The 25,108-nt window shown below is 36.9% G+C and overlaps 1 protein-coding gene across 1 annotated transcript in view; it reads left to right on the top strand.

Annotated features, from left to right (window-relative positions):
• Positions 1-1,304: 1,304 nt before the first annotated feature.
• ARHGEF3 (Rho guanine nucleotide exchange factor 3) overlaps positions 1,305-25,108 on the top strand; it is a 62,298-nt gene continuing 38,494 nt past the window's right edge. The window contains exons 1-5 of the mRNA XM_053697179.1: positions 1,305-1,418; positions 3,029-3,157; positions 9,735-9,905; positions 13,389-13,451; positions 13,823-13,919. Of these exons, the coding sequence (XP_053553154.1) occupies positions 1,305-1,418; positions 3,029-3,157; positions 9,735-9,905; positions 13,389-13,451; positions 13,823-13,919 (574 nt within the window). The remainder of the gene's footprint in view (positions 1,419-3,028; positions 3,158-9,734; positions 9,906-13,388; positions 13,452-13,822; positions 13,920-25,108) is intronic.

Genomic DNA, 25,108 nt, shown 5'->3' with positions numbered 1-25,108 from the left:
CCCAAATTTTTTTTACTGCTTTTGTCAAATTCAGAATATTATTGCATTTTCTTATTATTATGCACTTGTTAATCGTGCAATTATACTGTATTTAGTGGCCCTTTAAGGGCTGCATATAAATGTATGGCTATTAATATATTTCCTAAAAATGTTCAGTGGCACAGAGCCCGATTAGATAAGTTTGCAGGGTACCCTCTGTCTGCTGTTCTACCCCACAGAGGACTCTTTTGAGTTGTGATCACCTCAAAGCACATGTTTAGTACTGAATTTTCCTAGGGCCACACAAACTATTACCAAGGGCCACATGGTCCTAAAGAATCAGGCATAAAGTGGGCAGAATCATCATGTGATTTCAGGCTTATACAAGATGTCAGCTACTGGGAATAAAAACAGCTAATATTAGACAAAATGAAATTCACAGCAAAATGTGTTATACATCTCACAACCAATTTGATCCCTGCTACAATACATAAAAGGGACAGTATACACCAATTTTCATTTAACTGCATGTAATAGACACTACTATAAAGAAGAATGTGCACAGATACTGATATAAAAATCTAATACAAAACCTTTTAAAAACTTACTTAGAAACTCCCAATTTAACACTGTTAATGAGATAAGCCTGGGACACCCACTGAAAGGGGCTGATAGCAGAAACTCCCCCCTCCCCATGCATATGAAAAGACCCATTATACAAAAGAAGCAATCAGAAGTCTGTATACCTCAGTATACATCTAAAACTTTGGGGCTTGGTTAGGAGTCTAAAAATCAGCACAATGTTATTTAAAAATAAGCAAAACTATACATTGTTACAAAAACACTCCCAGATGGGCTATAGAAATGGACCATCTACAAAACATTTATGCAAAGACAAATCTAGTGTATGTTGTCCCTTTAACTATGTAGATAAACAAACTATTTCATACAATCATTTATTGCACAACATACAAAAGAAATGTTTATTCACACACTAATGAAATTATAGTAATGGTATCTTATTAGGGCAATGCAGTGTATAGCAAAGTGCACATGACCTTTACATTGTCTTGTCTGAAAACTGAAACAAACTCTGAAAAACTGAAACAATAGCTGCCAAGAAACCCACAGAGGCTGTTATGTTCAAGATTCAAGTCATGGATCAATGCTGAAAAATATTAGCTAGACAGGCCCATAGGAAGTCTGGGAGAGACTAAAAACATAATGTGTCTTTGAAGATAAAGCTTTGCAGACTCCATCAGTTAAGGCAACAATAGAAGAAATATGGATGGAAGAAAATTCCTTTGCCTGTTCTGGGGTACAGGATGGTGACTAGTAAAGGTACAAAAAGCAAGAGATTTCCTATGTGCCGAAGGAAAGAACAAGCAATGTTTACATTTTATGAGTACAAGGAAATCGAAGAGACAATAATGTTCACAGTATGTCTTTATTTTATTGCAGTCAGGAAGGTTATGTGAATGGGACATGGGTAGTGAATATATTTACAAGTGTTTTTCTATTACACCAATAATATTTATTTGCTTAATATCCAGGGATTATGTTTAGAACAGCGATGTAAGTAGATAAAATAGGCAGCTACCTGGGGATACCTTCAGCATGGGCAGCTGTCTGGATGATTAAAAGGATATAGAAGCTATAAAAAAAAGAAAATACAGTATTGGAGCATTTTATTACAGAATTATTACTTGTATATAACTATGTGATTAACCCTTACAATAAAGACTATACATATAATTAAAGTTAACTGCAGAGCTGCACTTTTGGGACCTTGCTGAACCAATGACAAGAGGGATATGTGTGCAGTCACCAATCAGCAGCTAACTCTCAGTAGTGCACTGATGATCCTGAGCCTACCTAGGTTTGCTTTTCAACAAAGAATACATAGGGGTCTATTTATCAAGCTCCGAATGGAGCTTGATGCCCTGTGTTTCTGGCGAGCCTGCTTTGCTGGAACACAGAATGTCCCGTCAATGGCCAGATTTAACAAAGTAAGGCGGAGAGGGTGATACATTTTCACACCCTGTCCGCCCGGCTTCACATCTATCAGGCACCAATACGATGCCCGCATTTATTATTGCACACTATGGCTAGTGTTCAATGCCACCCCTTGCTGTGTGCGAGCAGGGGCTGTCAATCTCCCTGGTCTGAAAAATCCAGGGGGTTTGAGATATGCCAGGTGGATTAAGAAGCAGTGGTCCTCGGTCGTAGGGTCGCTCATGCAAACCTGCAGCCAAACCTTTGATCAATCTTGCCGTAAATGCCAGATGCTTCTCAGCTCCAGCACGATTATTGAAGAAGTTTACATTTAAAAAAAAAAAAAACTAAACTTTTACCTTGATTGCCATTTGTCTCAATATGCAGGGGTCTGTATGTGAAGGAGAAACTCATACATTACAATATAAGGTCCAAAGATGTTGTGAGATTTCTTTCCATGGGGCAAGTTTTTGTTCATTGGGCTCTAAAAGCCCTAGTTGTAGAAGGGTTAAACAAATCATTAAAGAGTAAACAGAGATGCACTTCTGATCCTGGAGCTGAACATGGCTGCTGATTGGTGGCTATGCACATATGCTGCACCTTATTGGCTCAGCAACTGTGATCAGCTCAGGACCAGTAGTCCATAGACACTTTAGAAGTAATGCTATGTGTTTTAACCTCTTTTTGTGGGTTAAACTTATAGTTCTGTTCAAGCACAAGTGCAGTAATAAAATTAGCATGTTTTATCTTTCTTTACCTTTTTATCTGTATTGTTTTCATTAAGTCAAATGTAACAGTGTGACTAGATACTTTATTTAATTATACTATAGAAATAAATGTGAAAAATGGTTTTAACTGAAAGAGTACGTAACTGAGGTAACTCAAATGCACAGCTTTTATTGTTTAGGAGATTGTTTAAAAATTCCTTTTTTTTAATGATTATTAGAATACAGTTTTGGTAAATGTTATGGTTATAGCATTTACCAAAACGTATACTGCAAGGATCATTCATAAAACTGCACTTGTTTAACGTGATACATACGTCCATTTAAACCTATTTTGTTTTATTTTCCAGGAGCCCAGTACCAAACGGGTTAAGCCACTTTCGAGAGTTACATCACTAGCAAACCTAATTCCACCAGTACGGGCAACTCCCTTGAAACGATTCAGCCAGTCACTCCAGGTATATTAATTATGTCGATATTTCTTTATTTTTGAAATATTTATAATTACAGTAATTCACAAAGCTTTGTACGAAATGCCCGATAGCAATACAGAAAATGAACGTACATACAATACAGTATAGTCTATAATACTAAAAGCTGTTTTACAAGGTTTTTTTGGCGAGCAAACAGCTTGCTCCACATAATAATTTTAATTAGGTGTCATTAGAAATGTTTTATTGCAGTAACATCAGTAGCAAGTATTTGCATTATTTGAAAAATTGATGATTTTAATTATATTTTATTTATGTTTTTGATATATAGATTGTACACGGGAATAGGGCCCCCAATTCCTCCTGTACGTGTTTGTAAAATTTTGTCTTGTCTCTTACAAGTTTTTATCATTGTATTGTACCCATGGACAGCACTGTGGTTTGATTGACAGCCTAGCTCTTGTCAGTAGCTCTTGATGTCTATTTATCAAAAAGGAAAAAAAATATCAAAATGTGAGAAAACTATACGCACCCTTTTGTTAACGTTAGATTTTTTTAATTTTTTTTTTTTAACCAGAACATAAGTTCAGGAATGTTCAGTGTTGGTGGGATACAGAAATCAAAATCAGCTATTTAAAACGAAAAAATAAAGATGAAGCAGCTATTTGTAAACACATTAATACATTTCCAAAGGTAAAATGGATCATTGGGAACACATAAAAGGGAGAAAATATTAAAGTACATTGTCCCTTTAAATAATGTTAGTAGATAAAAACAGGGTTATCCAAAATCATTAATCAGTAAATATCCAGGCACCCCAGGAATTAGTAAGTCTCACTTTAGGTTTATTCATATTAAATTAAATATGTAGTTGAGGAGGAAGATTCCTGAAGTTAACAGCAACAACTGGATTTTTTTTTAACATTTTCAAAACTTTATTTGTAAATCAGCAGTATAAATATAAACAATGCAAAGAGTAGTATAAAATTACATTGCCCAATATTTAATTTACATAGAAAGTATCACACATAAAAAATATATAACCCTTCAGGGTATAAGTGACCTGGGTTGGTTAAAGTTCATGGAGCTTACAACCCTCATGGTGCATTATTTAGTTTCAAATTGCAATATAACCAAGTTACCGAATAAAGTTAAACACAGTGATTAAAAAATAGAATTTTTTAGTATCCCTTTGCAGTCATCTAGTAATAAAGCACACTATGCTTTGCCATAATTCAAAAAGACAGATTCAAGGAACGATGAGCAGATACAGTGTGGTGAAATCACATTAATCTTTTTGATTTATTTATTATTGTTTTTTTTTTTTTGAATGAACTGTAAAGTTTACATAAGTCTTGCCCCATTACATTAACATGTGTTCAGATGTAGTAGTAGTTCACTTGGGCAATTGCTTTTAAAATATTTATTTTCTTGCATTTTATGTATTGCATTTAACATTCAATCCATAACATATTTCTACAATTAAGGATTGTATTGCAAAATAATGGTTTGTTAGCCGGACTTTTTGCAAATCAAGAGCTATTCAGGCAGACTCCTATTGGAAAGCCAGATGGAATCCATGTTTTTGGTCCCTTTTAGATTGGACAATTGGGGACAGCATTTGCTATAAGCTAACCAATCATTGTTTAGTAAATTGTTGGCATACTTAAATGTACTCAAGTATGAGTGAGGCATTGTCGTCTGGAGGAAGTGGAACAAGCATAATTTTCAGATGTATTCTACGGCAAAATAAATCATGTATATTGCAATATTGTTTTATTTTTTTGTAGTTAAACAGTTTACAGGGGGTGATTAAATGGGGAGTTTGATGTCCCTTTAATACAAATTATACTAAGTAAAAAAATACAGCTTATTTGCTTAAAATGTTTACACACAAAAATATGGTTAAAAGTAATCTAGTATTCTAAAGAGATTATTATATTAACAATAAGGTTCTGTGCACAGAACTCAAGTCTGATGTTGCCTTAGGTTTATTTACAGTTTTATGCCAATGGAAAATTAGGGGTCAAAAGTACAGGCTTTTCATTATTTGACGGCAGGAGGTGCGTATCACACTTTTCCGTTTTGCCAACACTATAAATTACTGCAACATGCACACGGGGATAGTGACATCTCTTTTTACAAGTACATTATCTTCTTCAGTGCCACTCAGGAAATAGATATTTGAGGCTGTAGTGTTGATATGAGGCTGTCAATGTCTGGCCAAATTTTATTTTGGAAGTTGGAGCTACACAGTTCACAGTATGCAAATAACGGGAGTCATGATGGTCCAGAACAAAATGTTGGGGAGACCATTAGTGAATTTTATTTATATTACATAATTATGTTACAATCACAGCATGCCCGATCATGCCATTAACTAAATATAGCGTGCTCTTGCGCTACAGAAATGGAAAAATGCTTTGTTACAGTTGAAATATTATTCTCCCAATGACCATGGATTTTTGCTCTTTATATCCTATATTTATTAGCATTGGTCTATATTAACATTAATATAGTAGGGGTTATATTTTTATTTTCCTTCCGAATGCTCATAAAATGTCCTTTTTTTTTGTATTTAGTAGTCAAGTTGTGTCATTATTGACTGGATAATCAGGTCTATGATGAAGACATGACCGTTTCCCTTACTTCTCGTAAGAGGAGTGATTTTATGTTTCTTTCCATTGATTAGAAAAAGGGTTAATGTTTCTGTCGCGCTCCACAATATTTTTCGTTCTTACCATTATTGACTAGATGCTTTTCCAACAAATTCCATTATTTAGTCACATTAATATTAGCTTTTTGTTAAATCAAGCTGTATATCTGTGTATTAAGCCTAAATAATATTTCTAACTCACTTGTATTTTCCTTCACACATATCCCACATAGTTCTTGTATTTTTGAAAGCTTAACTTCACAAGAGACTATACCCCTATAGTATACACAATGAAATAATGTCTGCTTTTGTGACATCAGTGGAAACTTAAGACTTTTGAACTGGCTGTAGCACTTAGAGCTTCCTTTAAGCTTGTTACATAAAATATCCATATGTGTTGAAAAGAACAAACAACACAAAATGAGTTGTAGCTCATTTATAAAATATTCTTTGCTGACTTTGTTTTGCTTGGTTTTTTTTTCTCCTGCGCTCCATATGGCTGTGTTTGTGAGTTGCATACAAAGGCAGCATTTACAGAAGAGAGGAGGAGGCAAACTGTTAAACTTACCCCCTCGTCTGTGTTTAGTCCAAGAAGCCCCATATTGCATGACTGGAACAGAAATCGATGCATTCTCAGTTGCCCGTCGCCTTGGCCGACTTTAACCTCTGTGTTACTAAGTCATTGGGGGAGATTGTAAAGTTTCCCTGTTAAAAGGCTGCTGGGGATGAAGTAGTCAGGTTAAAAATAATGGCTTAATTTTGAAAGAAAGTCTTTATTAGTTACAGTTGTGATTCCCAGTGTGGAAAAAAATATATATATTTTGGCTAGACTTCTCTCAGAGACTAAAACTTCCTTTTGTGGCTTTAAACAGCTGTTGTCTCCCGGTACTGCTTGCACTCATTAGTGTTAGTTTAAGCAACTGAAGCTGGCTTGTGTATATGGTCTGTAGGGTTCCCAAGTCTGTTTTCAGTTAAAATCACCAACTTAAATGAGTTTGAAACTGAAAAATGTTGTCATGCTTATGAAAGAACAGTCATATTTTATTTTTGTACAAAAAAAAAAATCAAGTTCAAACTTTCTAATGGCTAGAAACGTTTGCGCTCAAGAGATATCGGGTTCTCGCAATCGTTTGTACGCAGGTTAAATTGCACTCGTATTATGAGTTGAAAGTAAACGTGATCGCATGAGTGCAATCGTGATTTATGCTGGAATGATTTACGCAACTTCAGAGCTGTGGTTAACTGTTTTGCAAAAATAAAAAGTTGAACAAAACACATCAAAAATACATTACAAAGTACAGTACAGGTACACTCATAATAACACCATATAATGAAAAATATTTAAATAAATTATTGCACACAACAGTCAAAGATATGAGCTTTAACATAGAGATGCATATACATGTCTAAAGATGTATATGCATGTGTGTATGTATGTATGTATGTGTGTATATATATATATATATATATATATATATATATATACATATATATATATATATATATATATATACACAGATGTATTTATGTACTTTTATGTGTATTTATGTATTTACAGACATAAATACACATATATACACATGTACACACACATATATATATATATATATATATATATATATATGTGTGCATTGGAGCCCTTTGCTGGGAAGTAAATGAATATGTCCTTACAATTTATAAATAGATATTCTTATATATATATATCTATATATCTATACCTATATTTAATCATGTGTATACATATAGCTATAGTTATACATTGTACCAAAATACCATCAGATATATGTAAACATATGTATTTATGAATAAATAGAACTTTGGAATGTGAAATATTCATATTTTCATGTTGGTTTAGCACACCTGAGAACATGCAATCAGGTTAACGCAAATAAGAATATGAGTTCAGGTTAGCACATATGAAAATATGAGTTTGGGTTAGCGTATATGAGAATATAAATTTGGGTTAGCGTATATGAAAATATGAGTTTGGGTTAGCGTATATGAGAATATAAGTATGGGTTAGAGCATATGAGAATATAAATTTGGGGTAGCACATATGAGAATATGAGTTTGGGTTAGAGCATATGAGAATATGAGTTCCTGTTATCACGCGAGTACATTTCCCCCCCCCCTCCCATTGACTTCTGTGGGGGAATAGATTATTGCGTGCACAGTATTCTAATTACGCTAAAAGTAAGCTGTGTACATGCGGCAGGTTAGCATGAGAGTGCAAACAGTTTACTTTCAACTCATAATACGAGCGCAACCCAACGCACGCAAACAGCTTACTTTTAGTGCTCTAGCGTAAGCACTAAGTAGCGCTCCACTCTTAATCGGGCCCTAAATGTTTAAAATGAACAGGAAATGTATATTTTTGCACAAAATATGCCTAGTAATTACCAGCTCACTTGCTGATCAGGACCACTCCCACAATATGAGGCATTTTATATTAGCCCAAGAGCATTGTTGCCATCATTTAAAAAAAAATTCCAGGGACACTTTGCAGCAGAGCAAGCAAGCGGGTTACTGGAGTATTGACGACTTACTGTTCAACTGCTCTGCCCACTCAGTTCTGAAATCAAAACACACCCATTTGAAAGTAATAGTATAATTTAGTTTTATCCATAGTTTATTATACAGATTACAGCACCAAGCTCTTACACCTACCCAGTCTCTGGAACACATTCTGGGCATATGGTTATTTTTACAACACAGCATCAAAATTAGAAAGACAAATAATATGTGAACATAAACCCAAAAAAGGAGATGAAAGCAGCAGCATATATATAAAACGTAGCATTTATTCTTTCAAAAAGTAAAAAAGTCCATGGAGGGACATAGGTACATGGAGGAGAAACAGTATACGCGTTTCGGCTAAACGCCGTATTCACTACCCATTCAATAATAATAACAATATTTAATTAGGAATGAATTATATTTAAATAATACACTATATCTATTTATCATCTATCTATCTGTATATATGTGTATGTGTGTGTGTGTGTATATATATATATATATATATATATATATATATATATATATATATATATATATATATATATACAAACAACAAATGTTGTGCAAAAGAGATTTTCAGGGACATTTCCAGGGACAAAAAAAAACCAGGGACATACAACAAAATCCAGGGACTGTCCCTGGAAATCAGGGACTGTTGGCAACTATGCCCAAGAGTAGTATGTATTTATGTGCAACATACTGCATTGTTTGTTAATGTGTTTTAAGTACTACAATTATATAAAATATAAAGCTTTATCTAATGCCATTTGAATCAACATTACACAGAAACACATTTTAAAAATTTGATATTTAAAGTTGTATAGGTGTTATGGACAAATCACAGTATAACATGCACACTTGTTCATTAATTTACTTTTTGTTGTATTTCCCTGCAATTTATTAATAAAGCTTGCTTAAAAAAAATAAGATTTGTACATTCATTTAAAGGGACACTGTACCCATTTTTTTTATTTCGTGATTCAGATAGAGCATACAATTTTAAGCAACTTTCTTATTTGCTCCTATTATCAGTTTTTCTTCGTTCTCTTGCTATCTTTATTTGAAAAAGAAGACATCTAAGCTAAGGAGCCAGACAATTTTTGGTTTAGAGCACTGGACAGCACTTGCTTATTGGTGGGTGAATTTATCCACCAATCAGCAAGAACAACCCAGGTTGTTCACCAAAAATGGGCCAGCATCTAAACTTACATTCTTACTTTTTAAATAACAAGAGAATGAAGAAAATTTGATAATAGGAGTAAATTAGAAAGTTGGTTAGAATTGCATGCTCTATCTGAATCAAAATTGAGTTCAGTGTCCCTTTAAAGGTTACTGCAGCAATTATCTGTACAGGTTGCGTTTAGAGTGATTGCTGAGTTTTCTCTGTATATTTGAACTCCTTTCTCAAATCTCATTTTGCATTTTCAGCGCTCTATCAGTTTCAGAAGTGACAGTCGGCCTGATTTGTTCACCCCGCGACCGTGGTCAAGAAATGCTCCCCCTCCCACCACAAAGCGAAGAGACAGCAAGCTTTGGAGTGAAACCTTTGATGTTTGTGTCAATCAAGTGCTCACATCTAAAGAGATCAAGCGCCAGGAGGTTGGTTTTACTCGATTGCACTGATGTTTCCCTTGTTAGAAGTGTGACAGGTATTCAGAGACCTCAACCACAATATTTCATTTAATCTGTTTGGCTTTTTTTGCTTTTTTTTGGCCTCTCTTTTTAACTACATTTGCACAATACAACTGCACATGCAGGCAATAACTTACAAATCCAAACTTGGCTCAGTGAAGCATTGCTGCTCTGGAACTGACTTTTAACTATGTGTTTACAAGCAACAGTGCAATATTAAAATGCTGTAGCACATGCTTTAAAGTTAAAGGTTTACAGTTTGTTTTATAGCAGATATGTTGTTAATCCTGTATATTCTCATGCTCTTTAAATCCCACTAGTAAGTTCTGTTCCCGCTTTCGGAAAACAATATTGAAAGAGCCAAATGACCTCTGTACTTCCATAATCATTTCACATTCAGTCAAAGGTCTCGGAAATCAAACTGGCCCTGGAGATTTTTTAAGCCCCCTCCGGCCCAGCCTTCACCCCCTTTAAATTGCCTGGAAACATAGTTGTTTTAGGGGCCACATATCTGCCCCCAAATCTTCAGCAGGAGTGGAGTGTCCTTGAATAAATGCGCTATGCATGCGCACAAGGCTCGTTCCCTGACCTCTCTGCCCAAAGGATGTGGTTCTGCTGCACCGGCGGCCCAACGGAAAAACTCCCGGTATCCCAGCAGGCCAATCCGTCACTGTAAACTCATAAAAGTTGTGGTAAATACCTATTTAGTGTTAATGTATGTTTGTTTGTTTTTTTAAAATGTTTAGACATGGCTGATATGTTATTCTAAAGCAAGATAACAGAAATCTATTGTAGGGGACTCATGATTTTAAATTGGACCATGAAGAAATTTTAAGAATGGTACATAGTAATTTTTTTATCTAATCTTTTAAAACATGCATGGGCATTTTTATGTCCTTTTAATATGTTTTATGGTATTTCCTTGTTGCAAGGCTGAATCTGCAATAATGCACAAACTATATTTTGCATGATTTAAATGAATATATATATACAGAACTGCGGTAACAACAGCAAGAAACTGTCATTCTCTTTTCTGGCAAATTCAGTCTTGTTCAGTTTCCTGTATTATTATGGGAAACTGAACCACATATTTCCTTTTTTGAGGTTTTGACAACATTTTCTTTAGAATTGAGAACAGATTTCTTGGTCATTGAAGGCAGAGAAGTGAATATTTAAAGACAAGTGACATCCATTGCTTTATTATTTAAAGGGACAGTCTACTTGATTTTTCTGTTTAAAAAGATAGATAACACCTTTACTTCCCCAGCTTTGCATAACCAACATTGTTATATTGATATACTTTATAACCTCTAAATCTGCCTGTTTCTAAGTCCCTGCAGACCACCTCTTATCTCAGTGCATTTTCTTTAGCTTTTTACAATATTGTAATACAGCTAGTTCTTGTGTGCATTATAGATAACATTGTGCTCACTCCAACGGAGAATGATAATGGGTTCACAAGAACCAGCACTAATTGGCTAAAATGCAAGATTGTAAAAAGTACTGATTGTCTCTTTAATTTGTTGCTTAATGTGTTATTATTTGCTTAATAGTATCCAGTGCCAGGAGTGTTAGCTTGTTAAGTTTATAGGAATAATAGTTAATTGGATTTCATTATATGGAACCCTTAAAAGGGACACTCAAGTCAAAATTAAACTTTCATGATTTAGATAGAGCATGCAATTTTAGACACCTTTTCAATTTGCTTCCATTAACAAAATGTGCAGTCTTTTTATAGTTACACTTTTTGAGTCACCAGCATGAGTACTGAGCATGTGCAAGAATTCACAGACTATACGTATATGCATTTGTGATTGGCTAATGGCTGTCACATGATACAGGATGAGTGGAAATAGACATAACTTTGAAATTTGTCTGAAAAAAATCTACTACTCATTTGAAGTTCAGACTAAGTGCAATAGCATTGTCTTGTTATTGTGCATTTGTTGTTTATGCAAATCTACTGTATTTACTGGTCTTTTAAGCAGCAAGTTCTCAGTGCTCCCTAGAGTTCCATACACACTAGCATGTAGGTTTCCTTGTACTATTATGGCAGAAGCTGGGAGGGAACAGTTGGTGCACAGCCACTGTGCCCTGTATTTTTGTCCCAGAATGACTAGCAGCATTGGCATGAGAGAAACCCCCCACCATATCTGCTACTATGAGAAGATATATGGTCTGCAGACAATATGTTTTTTTTTAATAATGCAACTAAAGTTTTATTTAAAAAAATGGTTTAATTGGCTGGGTATGCTATCCCTTATAGAAGAGCATATCTCTGTATCTGCCAGGCTTGCCTTCTTGTCTATCTAACCTGCTTCAGTGCATTAGAGGAATGAAGGATTAAGATTCCAAAACATCTGTTTGATCTTTCATGGGGTAATGATCTGACTGTAAAGCCACTGCTCGGGTGAAATCGTAGAGAAAAAAAAAGATTGTGAAACAAAATACTTCAGCATGTTAAAATCTTTATTAAGTTAAAGGGACAGTATAGACCAATTTATATATAACTACAAGTAATAAACACTACTATAAAGAAGATTATGCACAGATATTGATATAAAAATCCAGTATAAAACCTTTTAAAAACTTACTTAGATGCTCCCAGTTTAGCACTGTTGATGAGGTAGTCTGGAACATCTACTGAAAGGGGCTGGGAAAACAAGAACAGCAGACACTCCCCCCTCCCCTGCATATGAAAAGACAGATAACGTAAACAGAAGCCTGCATGAGCCTGTATATGCATGTATACATCTGGCACTGTGGGGCTTGGTTAGGAGTCTGATAATAAGCACAATGTTCTTAAAAAATAACCAAAACTATACATTATTACAAAAACACTCCCAGATGGGCTATATAAATGAATAATCTATAAAACATTTATGCAAAGAAAAATCTAGTGTACAATGCCCCTTTAATCTTTTTGGCAGTTGTTGAGCAGATGTATCACATACAGTCATTATTTGCTTTGATCAGGATGTTTTGGAAAATTACTTAATTTTTTGTTCTATATTTCAATAGGATTAACAAAACGATCTAGACAATTTTATTGGCAAAGAAGTAACTAAAATATTCAAAGTGGAAAAAGTTGTAGTTCATTTCTGCATCTCAATTTAAAAATGATAAGACATTGCTCATCTTTAATTCACATTTTCCTCTTAGTAATAGATTAAAGGGACATTGACTGGCAGAGGGGTTAAACACATACAGTACGTTTCTGCTGCTAGTTACAAGCACTGCTACTGTTGCTGGAAACCGCCAGGGATTGGTGGGCGTATGTGACTGACGCTTCTTATTTTGAGTGGCCAGAAATGCGGCTTTTTTTAATATGTTTGCCTAGCTCCGATATACACACATTAAAATCACAATATGAGAAGTTTTTGCCATTTCTTGAAGTCAGTTAGTTGTTATGTGTTGGTTTAATTTAATGTTTCCTTTTTTTCCCCATAGGCTATATTTGAACTATCTCAAGGGGAGGAAGACTTGATAGAAGACTTGAAGTTAGCAAAAAAGGTATATATATATTTATTTATGTTTACCAAAGTTACTATATTTTGCACTGGTTGAGTATCTTCTGTGCTAGTAAAATTAATGAATACTAAGGGCCCGACTGTCAAAAGCTTTCTGTTATATTCTATAACTATTTTCCACCTGCATATCTCACAGTTTTTTCTCACAAACTCAAAGATGACGAGAGTTTTCAAAATATGCAAAACAAAATGTTTCTTCCCTAAAGCTTTTCAGGATATATATTCTTTTGTTTTTCTTCTTCTTTGTAAAACATGTTTTCTAATGGGCCAAAAGTAAAGAACAGGGAATATGGATATATATTTACTTTATCTTTTCTTTTGAACTCTCAATCTGATTTTGTGCTTTGTATTTAGGCATATCATGACCCAATGTTGAAACTTTCCATAATGACAGAGCAAGAATTAACCCAAATTTTTGGAACCCTGGACTCACTAATTCCTCTACATGAAGGTAGGTGCTTGCTTCCATATATATATATATATATATATATATATATAAAGAGGTGCTATGATATGATCACATTCTAAAAGTTTACCATGGTTGTACAGTTTAGACGTAGTGGTAAATATATTTAGTCTGGAATCCATGTCAAATGGTTTTGTGCATGGGTTAGATTTGCATGCTAATGCGGACCTCTTTATATAGGTTAAAACACTTTCTTATTTTATTCAGTTTAGATTAATATTCATGACAACTTTTTCATACTATGGAGCCGAATTATTAAGCTCCGAACGGAGCTTGATGCCCCGTGTTTCTGGCGAGCCTTCACACTAAAGACCGCTGCTCCATAACCAGCTCTGAGGAGGCGCAGAGACATTGCAAGAAATCAACCCGATCGAATAAGATCAGGTTGATTGACACCACCTGCTAGCGGAACTGCTGGTGTAATGATAAATGCCGAGAGCGTATGCTGTCGGCATTTATCGATAAGCAGCGGACATGATTCGCAATATCAGATCATGTCCCCTCGCACCTTTTTAAATAGGCCCCTATATATAGATTAGCTCCTATGCTGACTGTATATTTAAAATCCAGTGCCAGCTGACCTAGACTATATAGGTATCCTACAATTGTAATGCAAGTAAACTTCTAAATGATGTCCTAAGTAAAATATTCTGATTATTATAACCTCATTTGTATTGTTGGGCTAAACTATTTCATGAGATTAACTCTTGTATAAACAGCATGAGTCATATCATATCGTATCATATCAGCCGCTCCTCGGTAAATGCCAACAGCATACGCTGTCGGCATTTATCATTGCACCAGCAGTTCTTGTGAACTGCTGGTGCAATACCGCCCACTGCAGATTCGTAGCCAATCGGCCGCTAGCAGGGGGTGTCAAAAATCTACCCGATCATATTCGATCAGGCTGATTGCTGTCCGCCACCTCAGAGGTGGCGGACGAGTTAAGGAGCAGCGGTCTTAGGACCGCTGCTTCTTAAAGTGAATGTAAAGTTTCATCATGTAGTGCCTGGTTTTTAAAAATACTATTAAAAACAGGGGCACTTTCATTGATGAAACTTAACATTGCACCGTATTTGTAGAAATACTTACCTCTTCGTCTTGAAAGCTGCTCCAGCGCTGCTCCAGCCCGTCGCAAGCCTCTTCCTACGTCAGCAAAGACGATTCCGGCATCCTCCAATCACAACTTCCCTCCCGGGGGAAGCATTGCCTAAAGCAACGCCGTGATTGGAGGAAGGCCGGAATCATCATTTCTGACGTAGAAAGAGGCTTGCGACGGGCGGGGGAAGCGACATCATCAGCGATCCGGCTTTCAAGACGAAGAGGTAAGTATTTCTACAAATGTGGTGCAATGTAAAGTTTTATCAATGAAAGTGCCCCTGTGTTTAATAGTATTTTTAAAAACCCGGCACTACTTGATGAAACTTTACATTCACTTTAACTTCCGCTTCAGGCGGAACTGAAGCGGAGTGGGTCGGAAGCAGCATCCGCAGCTTCATAAATCGACATGTCTGCAAAGAAACCAATGGTATTATTACTGATAAGTAAACCGTCATGTTTCAAATTGCTGGGAGACACACTAAAACTTTTACGCTGCCTAATGTAATAAAGGCAGTGCATCCACCTTCACGGACAATTGGGTGTGTACTATCAATTATTTGTTGTTTTCTGTTAATAATGATTCTTATAGCTTCTCATGCCTGAACGTATTGGTAAGCTCCTATTTCAATTTAGGTCTGTGTGTAAAAGTTAAGGGACCAGTCAACACAGTAGATTTGCATAATCAACAAATGCAAGATATCAAGACAATGCAATAGCACTGAACTTCAAATGAGTAGTAGATTTTTTTTTCTGACAATTTTAAAAGTTATGTCTTTTTCCACTCCCCCTGTACCATGTGACAGCAATCAGCCAATCACAAATGCATACACGTACCATGTGACAGCAATCAGCCATTCACAAATGCATACACACTTATTCTTGCACAGGCTCAGTAGGAGCTAGTTACTCAAAAAGTTTAAATATAAAAAGACTGTGCACATTTTGTTAATTGAAGTAAATTGGAAAGTTGTTTAAAATAGCATGCTCTATCTGAATAATGAAAGTTTAATTTTGATTGAGTTTCCCTTTAAATGACATATCAACCCAGAGCTATTTTAATAGGATAGAACACCTTACTATGCCTTTTGGAGCCTCTATACACAGGTTAAATCCTATACCTAAACAGGCTTATGTTTGTATTAGATCCCATAAAAACATAGGTCTGTTTTCATAACTCAGATCCTATCACAGGCATGTCTGAAAAGTAGGGCTCTATTTATAGCTCAGTCCCATATGAATTTATGTCTGTTTACAAACATTAGATTTCCTACTGATACATCTCTGCTGTAAAAAGATAGTGTTCATGTTGACACATGCCTGTTTGTAAGAGTTAGATCCAATAAAACACTTAAAGGGACAGTATACTGTAAAATAGCTTTTCCCTTAATGTGTTTCTAATTACAAATTATGATATAGAAGAGGCTATGATTGTTCCTTATTCTCTCAAAGCGCTTCTGCATATAGCTAGACTCAAAGATGCCCGAGAATATTCTCTAAAGTATACAATTTATAATGTTATTCTAGCATGGAATAAAATATGCAATCTGCTGGATGTGAAACATTTGCTCTCTAAGGCCTAGATTTAGAGTTCGGCGGTAGCCGTCAAAACCAGCGTTAGAGGCTCCTAACGCTGGTTTTGGCCGCCCGCTGGTATTTGGAGTCAGTGATTAAAGGGTCTAACGCTCACTTTACAGCCGCGACTTTTCCATACCGCAGATCCCCCTACGCCATTTGCGTAGCCTATCTTTTCAATGGGATCTTTCTAACGCTGGTATTTAGAGTCGTTTCTGCAGTGAGCGTTAGAGCTCTAACGACAAGATTCCAGCCGCCTGAAAAAAGCAGGAGTTAAGAGCTTTCTGGCTAACGCCGGTTTATAAAGCTCTTAACTACTGTACCCTAAAGTACACTAACACCCATAAACTACCTATGTACCCCTAAACCGAGGTCCCCCCACATCGCCGCCACTCGATTAAAATTTTTAACCCCTAATCTGCCGACCGCCACCTACGTTATACTTATGTACCCCTAATCTGCTGCCCCTAACCCCGCCGACCCCTATATTATATTTATTAACCCCTAACTTGCCCCCCACAACGTCGCCGCAAGCTACTTAAAATAATTAACCCCTAATCTTCCGACCGCAAATCGCCGCCACCTACGTTATCCCTATGTACCCCTAATCTGCTGCCCCTAACATCGCCGACCCCTATGTTATATTTATTAACCCCTAATCTGCCCCCCACAACGTCGCCGACACCTACCTACACTTATTAACCCCTAATCTGCCGAGCGGACCTGAGCGCTACTATAATAAAGTTATTAACCCCTAATCCGCCTCACTAACCCTATCATAAATAGTATTAACCCCTAATCTGCCCTCCCTAACATCGCCGACACCTACCTTCAATTATTAACCCCTAATCTGCCGACCGGAGCTCACCGCTATTCTAATAAATGTATTAACCCCTAAAGCTAAGTCTAACCCTAACACTAACACCCCCCTAAGTTAAATATAATTTTTATCTAACGAAATAAATTAACTCTTATTAAATAAATGATTCCTATTTAAAGCTAAATACTTACCTGTAAAATAAATCCTAATATAGCTACAATATAAATTACATTTATATTATAGCTATTTTAGGATTAATATTTATTTTACAGGTAACTTTGTATTTATTTTAACCAGGTACAATAGCTATTAAATAGTTAAGAACTATTTAATAGTTACCTAGTTAAAATAATTACAAATTTACCTGTAAAATAAATCCTAACCTAAGATATAATTAAACCTAACACTACCCTATCAATAAAATAATTAAATAAACTACCTACAATTACCTACAATTAACCTAACACTACACTATCAATAAATTAATTAAACACAATTGCTACAAATAAATACAATTAAATAAACTATCTAAAGTACAAAAAATAAAAAAGAACTAAGTTACAGAAAATAAAAAAATATTTACAAACATAAGAAAAATATTACAACAATTTTAAACTAATTACACCTACTCTAAGCCCCCTAATAAAATAACAAAGACCCCCAAAATAAAAAATTCCCTACCCTATTCTAAAATACAAAAATTACAAGCTCTTTTACCTTACCAGCCCTGAACAGGGCCCTTTGCGGGGCATGCCCCAAGAATTTCAGCTCTTTTGCCTGTAAAAAAAAACATACAATAGCCCCCCCCCAACATTACAACCCACCACCCACATACCCCGAATCTAACCCAAACCCCCTTAAATAAACCTAACACTAATCCCCTGAAGATATTCCTACCTTGTCTTCACCATCCAGGTATCACCGATCCGTCCTGGCTCCAAGATCTTCATCCAACCCAAGCGGGGGTTGGCGATCCATAATCCGGTGCTCCAAAGTCTTCCTCCTATCCGGCAAGAAGAGGACATCCGGACCGGCAAACATCTTCTCCAAGCGGCATCTTCTATGTTCTTCCATCCGATGACGACCGGCTCCATCTTGAAGACCTCCAGCGCGGATCCATCCTCTTCTTCCGACGACTAGACGACGAATGACGGTTCCTTTAAGGGACGTCATCCAAGATGGCGTCCCTCGAATTCCGATTGGCTGATAGGATTCTATCAGCCAATCGGAATTAAGGTAGGAATATTCTGATTGGCTGATGGAATCAGCCAATCAGAATCAAGTTCAATCCGATTGGCTGATCCAATCAGCCAATCAGATTGAGCTCGCATTCTATTGGCTGTTCCAATCAGCCAATAGAATGCGAGCTCAATCTGATTGGCTGATTGGATCAGCCAATCGGATTGAACTTGATTCTGATTGGCTGATTCCATCAGCCAATCAGAATATTCCTACCTTAATTCCGATTGGCTGATAGAATCCTATCAGCCAATCGGAATTCGAGGGACGCCATCTTGGATGACGTCCCTTAAAGGAACCATCATTCGTCGTCTAGTCGTCGGAAGAAGAGGATGGATCCGCGCTGGAGGTCTTCAAGATGGAGCCGGTCGTCATCGGATGGAAGAACATAGAAGATGCCGCTTGGAGAAGATGTTTGCCGGTCCGGATGTCCTCTTCTTGCCGGATAGGAGGAAGACTTTGGAGCACCGGATTATGGATCGCCAACCCCCGCTTGGGTTGGATGAAGATCTTGGAGCCAGGACGGATCCGTGATACCTGGATGGTGAAGACAAGGTAGGAATATCTTCAGGGGATTAGTGTTAGGTTTATTTAAGGGGGTTTGGGTTAGATTAGGGGTATGTGGGTGGTGGGTTGTAATGTTGGGGGGGGGGTATTGTATGTTTTTTTTTACAGGCAAAAGAGCTGAAATTCTTGGGGCATGCCCCGCAAAGGGCCCTGTTCAGGGCTGGTAAGGTAAAAGAGCTTGTAATTTTTGTATTTTAGAATAGGGTAGGGAATTTTTTATTTTGGGGGTCTTTGTTATTTTATTAGGGGGCTTAGAGTAGGTGTAATTAGTTTAAAATTGTTGTAATATTTTTCTTATGTTTGTAAATATTTTTTTATTTTCTGTAACTTAGTTCTTTTTTATTTTTTGTACTTTAGATAGTTTATTTAATTGTATTTATTTGTAGCAATTGTGTTTAATTAATTTATTGATAGTGTAGTGTTAGGTTAATTGTAGGTAATTGTAGGTAGTTTATTTAATTATTTTATTGATAGGGTAGTGTTAGGTTTAATTATATCTTAGGTTAGGATTTATTTTACAGGTAAATTTGTAATTATTTTAACTAGGTAACTATTAAATAGTTCTTAACTATTTAATAGCTATTGTACCTGGTTAAAATAAATACAAAGTTACCTGTAAAATAAATATTAATCCTAAAATAGCTATAATATAAATGTAATTTATATTGTAGCTATATTAGGATTTATTTTACAGGTAAGTATTTAGCTTTAAATAGGAATCATTTATTTAATAAGAGTTAATTTATTTCGTTAGATAAAAATTATATTTAACTTAGGGGGGTGTTAGTGTTAGGGTTAGACTTAGCTTTAGGGGTTAATACATTTATTAGAATAGCGGTGAGCTCCGGTCGGCAGATTAGGGGTTAATAATTGAAGGTAGGTGTCGGCGATGTTAGGGAGGGCAGATTAGGGGTTAATACTATTTATGATAGGGTTAGTGAGGCGGATTAGGGGTTAATAACTTTATTATAGTAGCGCTCAGGTCCGCTCGGCAGATTAGGGGTTAATAAGTGTAGGTAGGTGTCGGCGACGTTGTGGGGGGCAGATTAGGGGTTAATAAATATAACATAGGGGTCGGCGATGTTAGGGCAGCAGATTAGGGGTACATAGGGATAACGTAGGTGGCGGCGGTTTACGGAGCGGCAGATTAGGGGTTAAAAGTGTAATGCAGGGGTCAGCGATAGCGGGGGCGGCAGATTAGGGGTTAATAAGTGTAAGGCTAGGGGTGTTTAGACTCGGGGTACATGTTAGAGTGTTAGGTGCAGACGTAGGAAGTGTTTCCCCATAGGAAACAATGGGGCTGCGTTAGGAGCTGAACGCTGCTTTTTTGCAGGTGTTAGGTTTTTTTTCAGCTCAAACAGCCCCATTGTTTCCTATGGGAGAATCGTGCACGAGCACGTTTTTGAGGCCGTCCGCGTCCGTAAGCAACTCTGGTATCGAGAGTTGCATTTGCGGTAAATATGCTCTACGCTCCTTTTTTGGAGCCTAACGCAGCATTTGTTTGAACTCTCGATACCAGAGTTAAATTTATGGTGCGGCCAGAAAAAAACCCGCGGAGCGTTAACAGCCCTTTTACCGCCAAACTCCAAATCTAGCCGTAAATATTTACCTATTAGAGGAAACCCAGATTTTGAGAGTGGATACACATCACCTGCTTTTAGAAAATGGTCGGCAAATGATTTGAATCTACTGATTCAGGTAGTGGACCCAATTACCTAACATATTAAAACATTTGATTCCCTAGCTAGAGAATTTAATTTAGATAAGAGATCCTTCTTTGCTTACCTACAAATTAGACATTTTTATTACAAGCAGAAGCCCTTGGAAGGAGATGTTTGGACATTGGGTCCACTGGATATTATTATTAGTAGATTCTCTACAGGTAATTACTCCACCTCACATATCTATAGATTATTAGCACTCAAGGGGGCAGAAACTAAAGTAAACACCCTCTTCCTTATATGGAAGCGAGACATCCCTGGAATTGATTTGGACCTCTTTCAAAAGAGCTTTGATAGGGTAAGAAAGTATTCACGTAATATGGCAATAAGAGAGTCACATTTAAAACTTCTTAATAGAGCCTACCTGATGCCTAGTAGAATGGGAAAATGGAAGGGGGATATGGCTTGTTATAGATGCAAATTCCCTGCAGCAGATTTATTCCATGTCTTTTATGCTTGTCCAAAAATTGTTAAATTATGGAAGCAAATAGAATTCTGGCTGAATAGATTTTTGCCAGTTAGGATATCCCTTGAGCCTACACATATTTTCTTTTTGGTTCATGAGAAGATACAGAACAAGTTTCTGATTAATACTGCAATTTTACTAGCTAGACAGATGATATTAAGAGTTTGGAAGGATAAAAATGCTCCAAGTATAGCCTCCTTTGTACATAATATAGTATACCAAATGGCTTTGGACCAGAATGATCCATCAATCTTTGAAGGAAAAAAAAAAAAAAAATTACATGGCAAAATGGGATAAAGTAATCTTAGATCAGCCTAGAGAAGTTCAGTTGCAGTTACTAGGGTATTTTCGTAAGTCACCATTTTTTTTACAATTGTTATTATCAGATAACTACCCTGAGTACTGGAGACGGCACTTCTATTGAGGGTTGGGGGGAGTGGGAGTCCCAGGAGGAAGAAAAAAAAAATCTTTTTTTTTTTCTCTTCTTCTTGTCCTCTCTCAAAGAAAGTATTGTGCATTTATTTGACTCAGAGACTGATCTTATGTTTAGAATTTGATAATTACTGTCAAATTTAGCTGTAAAGTAGTAGTATTTTTTTTGTCTTTTTCTGATTCTGTATGCATTAATATAGAGAAAGCCATGTGAGGTGTAACAATGATATGTATACATGTATAATGTCATTTTTTTCTTTTTTGGGTTTTCTTTTTTTTTCTTTTTCAAAAGAAGGAAAATAATAAAAATTATATATAAAAAAAAAAGAAAAAAAATGTGTTTCCAATTACTTTTTTACCAGCTGCAGATTATAAAATGTACGAAAATTATGTTTTTTTTAAGGTTTATTTGTGTATATGAAATAGCTGATTTTTTGTTTAGAAGCCACAACCTTATAAAATTGGTTGAGCTTGTAGGTATAATCAGATCTCATTACTTTATCACAGTGTGTACATATACATGCTTATTTATCTTATATCTGTCTGTAAACCAAATACTAATACTTGGAGAGATCATTGTAAAATAATAATTTTATTACCTTATCTCTTCTATACCCCACTGGGTTGTGTTTACACAGTTTATCTATAGCTTGGACCTAAGGCCAAAAACTTTCAAAATAGGTGAGGAATACCACAGGCTAAATCAGTTATTTTAAATGCCAATATATGGGTAAAGGAAATACTTGTAAACAATTTAATGCACTCCAGCAGATAAAGTGGATAATTGGCAACAAATTAAAGGGAAGAACATTTTTGAGTAAACTGTCCCTTTAAAGCAGGGGTGTCCAAACTTTGCTCTCCAGAGGTTTTGGAACTACATTTCCCATGATGCTCAGCTAGATAAAATGCTGGCTGAGAATAATCGGAAATGTAATTCCAAAACCTCTGGAGAGCAAAGTTTGGACACCCCTGCTTTAAAGGGACATGGATGGAACCCAATTTTTTTCTTCTTTCAAGATTCAGATAGAGCATGCAGTTTTAAATAACTTTCCAATGTATTTCTGTTAACTAATTTGTTATGTTCTCTTTGTATTCCTTATTGAAAAGTATACCTAGGTTAGTGGCTGTGCATATATGCATCGAAATCATGAAAATATATTGCAAAGATTTTTCATTATGCATAAATAAACATTTTATTTAAAATTCTCAAAGTATTTACTGTCCCTTTTAATTCATTTAATTGACAATTGTGTGTATGTATGAATGTGTATGTATGTATGTGAGTGCACTTCTCTTTGTATGTATTTAGTCTCCCTATGGGAAAAAGGGGCAACCAGACGTGGACTCCTTGCTCAGTGTGCTTAGAGGAATATAGCTACACCTCACTGATGAGGCCCAATGAAGGCCGAAACGATCGTCTGGGGTTGCTGTGTTCCTTGTTCAGAGAGGAATTGCCTGGTATTTCGGCGCTGGACTGACCGTAATAGGCGGGATCAGACTGATATACTACAGGAAAGTTCTACTCTGTGAAAAGCATTACTGGGCTAAAAAGTTGCACCCAGGTGGTAAATCGCCATAGAACAGGCTAACAATGTTATTGAGCCAGTTGTTCGTTCCTGTGAGTGCACTTCTCTTTGTATGTATTTAGTCTCCCTATGGGAAAAAGGGGCAACCAGACGTGGACTCCTTGCTCAGTGTGCTTAGAGGAATATAGCTACACCTCACTGACGAGGCCCAATGAAGGCCGAAACGATCGTCTGGGGTTGCTGTGTTCCTTGTTCAGAGAGGAATTGCCTGGTATTTCGGCGCTGGACTGACCGTAATAGGCGGGATCAGACTGATATACTACAGGAAAGTTCTACTCTGTGAAAAGCATTACTGGGCTAAAAAGTTGCACCCAGGTGGTAAATCGCCATAGAACAGGCTAACAATGTTATTGAGCCAGTTGTTCGTTCCTGTGAGTGCACTTCTCTTTGTATGTATTTAGTCTCCCTATGGGAAAAAGGGGCAACCAGACGTGGACTCCTTGCTCAGTGTGCTTAGAGGAATATAGCTACACCTCACTGACGAGGCCCAATGAAGGCCGAAACGATCGTCTGGGGTTGCTGTGTTCCTTGTTCAGAGAGGAATTGCCTGGTATTTCGGCGCTGGACTGACCGTAATAGGCGGGATCAGACTGATATACTACAGGAAAGTTCTACTCTGTGAAAAGCATTACTGGGCTAAAAAGTTGCACCCAGGTGGTAAATCGCCATAGAACAGGCTAACAATGTTATTGAGCCAGTTGTTCGTTCCTGTGAGTGCACTTCTCTTTGTATGTATTTAGTCTCCCTATGGGAAAAAGGGGCAACCAGACGTGGACTCCTTGCTCAGTGTGCTTAGAGGAATATAGCTACACCTCACTGACGAGGCCCAATGAAGGCCGAAACGATCGTCTGGGGTTGCTGTGTTCCTTGTTCAGAGAGGAATTGCCTGGTATTTCGGCGCTGGACTGACCGTAATAGGCGGGATCAGACTGATATACTACAGGAAAGTTCTACTCTGTGAAAAGCATTACTGGGCTAAAAAGTTGCACCCAGGTGGTAAATCGCCATAGAACAGGCTAACAATGTTATTGAGCCAGTTGTTCGTTCCTGTGAGTGCACTTCTCTTTGTATGTATTTAGTCTCCCTATGGGAAAAAGGGGCAACCAGACGTGGACTCCTTGCTCAGTGTGCTTAGAGGAATATAGCTACACCTCACTGACGAGGCCCAATGAAGGCCGAAACGATCGTCTGGGGTTGCTGTGTTCCTTGTTCAGAGAGGAATTGCCTGGTATTTCGGCGCTGGACTGACCGTAATAGGCGGGATCAGACTGATATACTACAGGAAAGTTCTACTCTGTGAAAAGCATTACTGGGCTAAAAAGTTGCACCCAGGTGGTAAATCGCCATAGAACAGGCTAACAATGTTATTGAGCCAGTTGTTCGTTCCTGTGAGTGCACTTCTCTTTGTATGTATTTAGTCTCCCTATGGGAAAAAGGGGCAACCAGACGTGGACTCCTTGCTCAGTGTGCTTAGAGGAATATAGCTACACCTCACTAACGAGGCCCAATGAAGGCCGAAACGATCGTCTGGGGTTGCTGTGTTCCTTGTTCAGAGAGGAATTGCCTGGTATTTCGGCGCTGGACTGACCGTAATAGGCGGGATCAGACTGATATACTACAGGAAAGTTCTACTCTGTGAAAAGCATTACTGGGCTAAAAAGTTGCACCCA

This window comes from Bombina bombina, unplaced genomic scaffold, assembly GCF_027579735.1.
Source record: "Bombina bombina isolate aBomBom1 unplaced genomic scaffold, aBomBom1.pri scaffold_576, whole genome shotgun sequence".
Taxonomy (NCBI): domain Eukaryota; kingdom Metazoa; phylum Chordata; class Amphibia; order Anura; family Bombinatoridae; genus Bombina; species Bombina bombina.
This window is presented reverse-complemented; position numbering and strand designations above follow the sequence as displayed.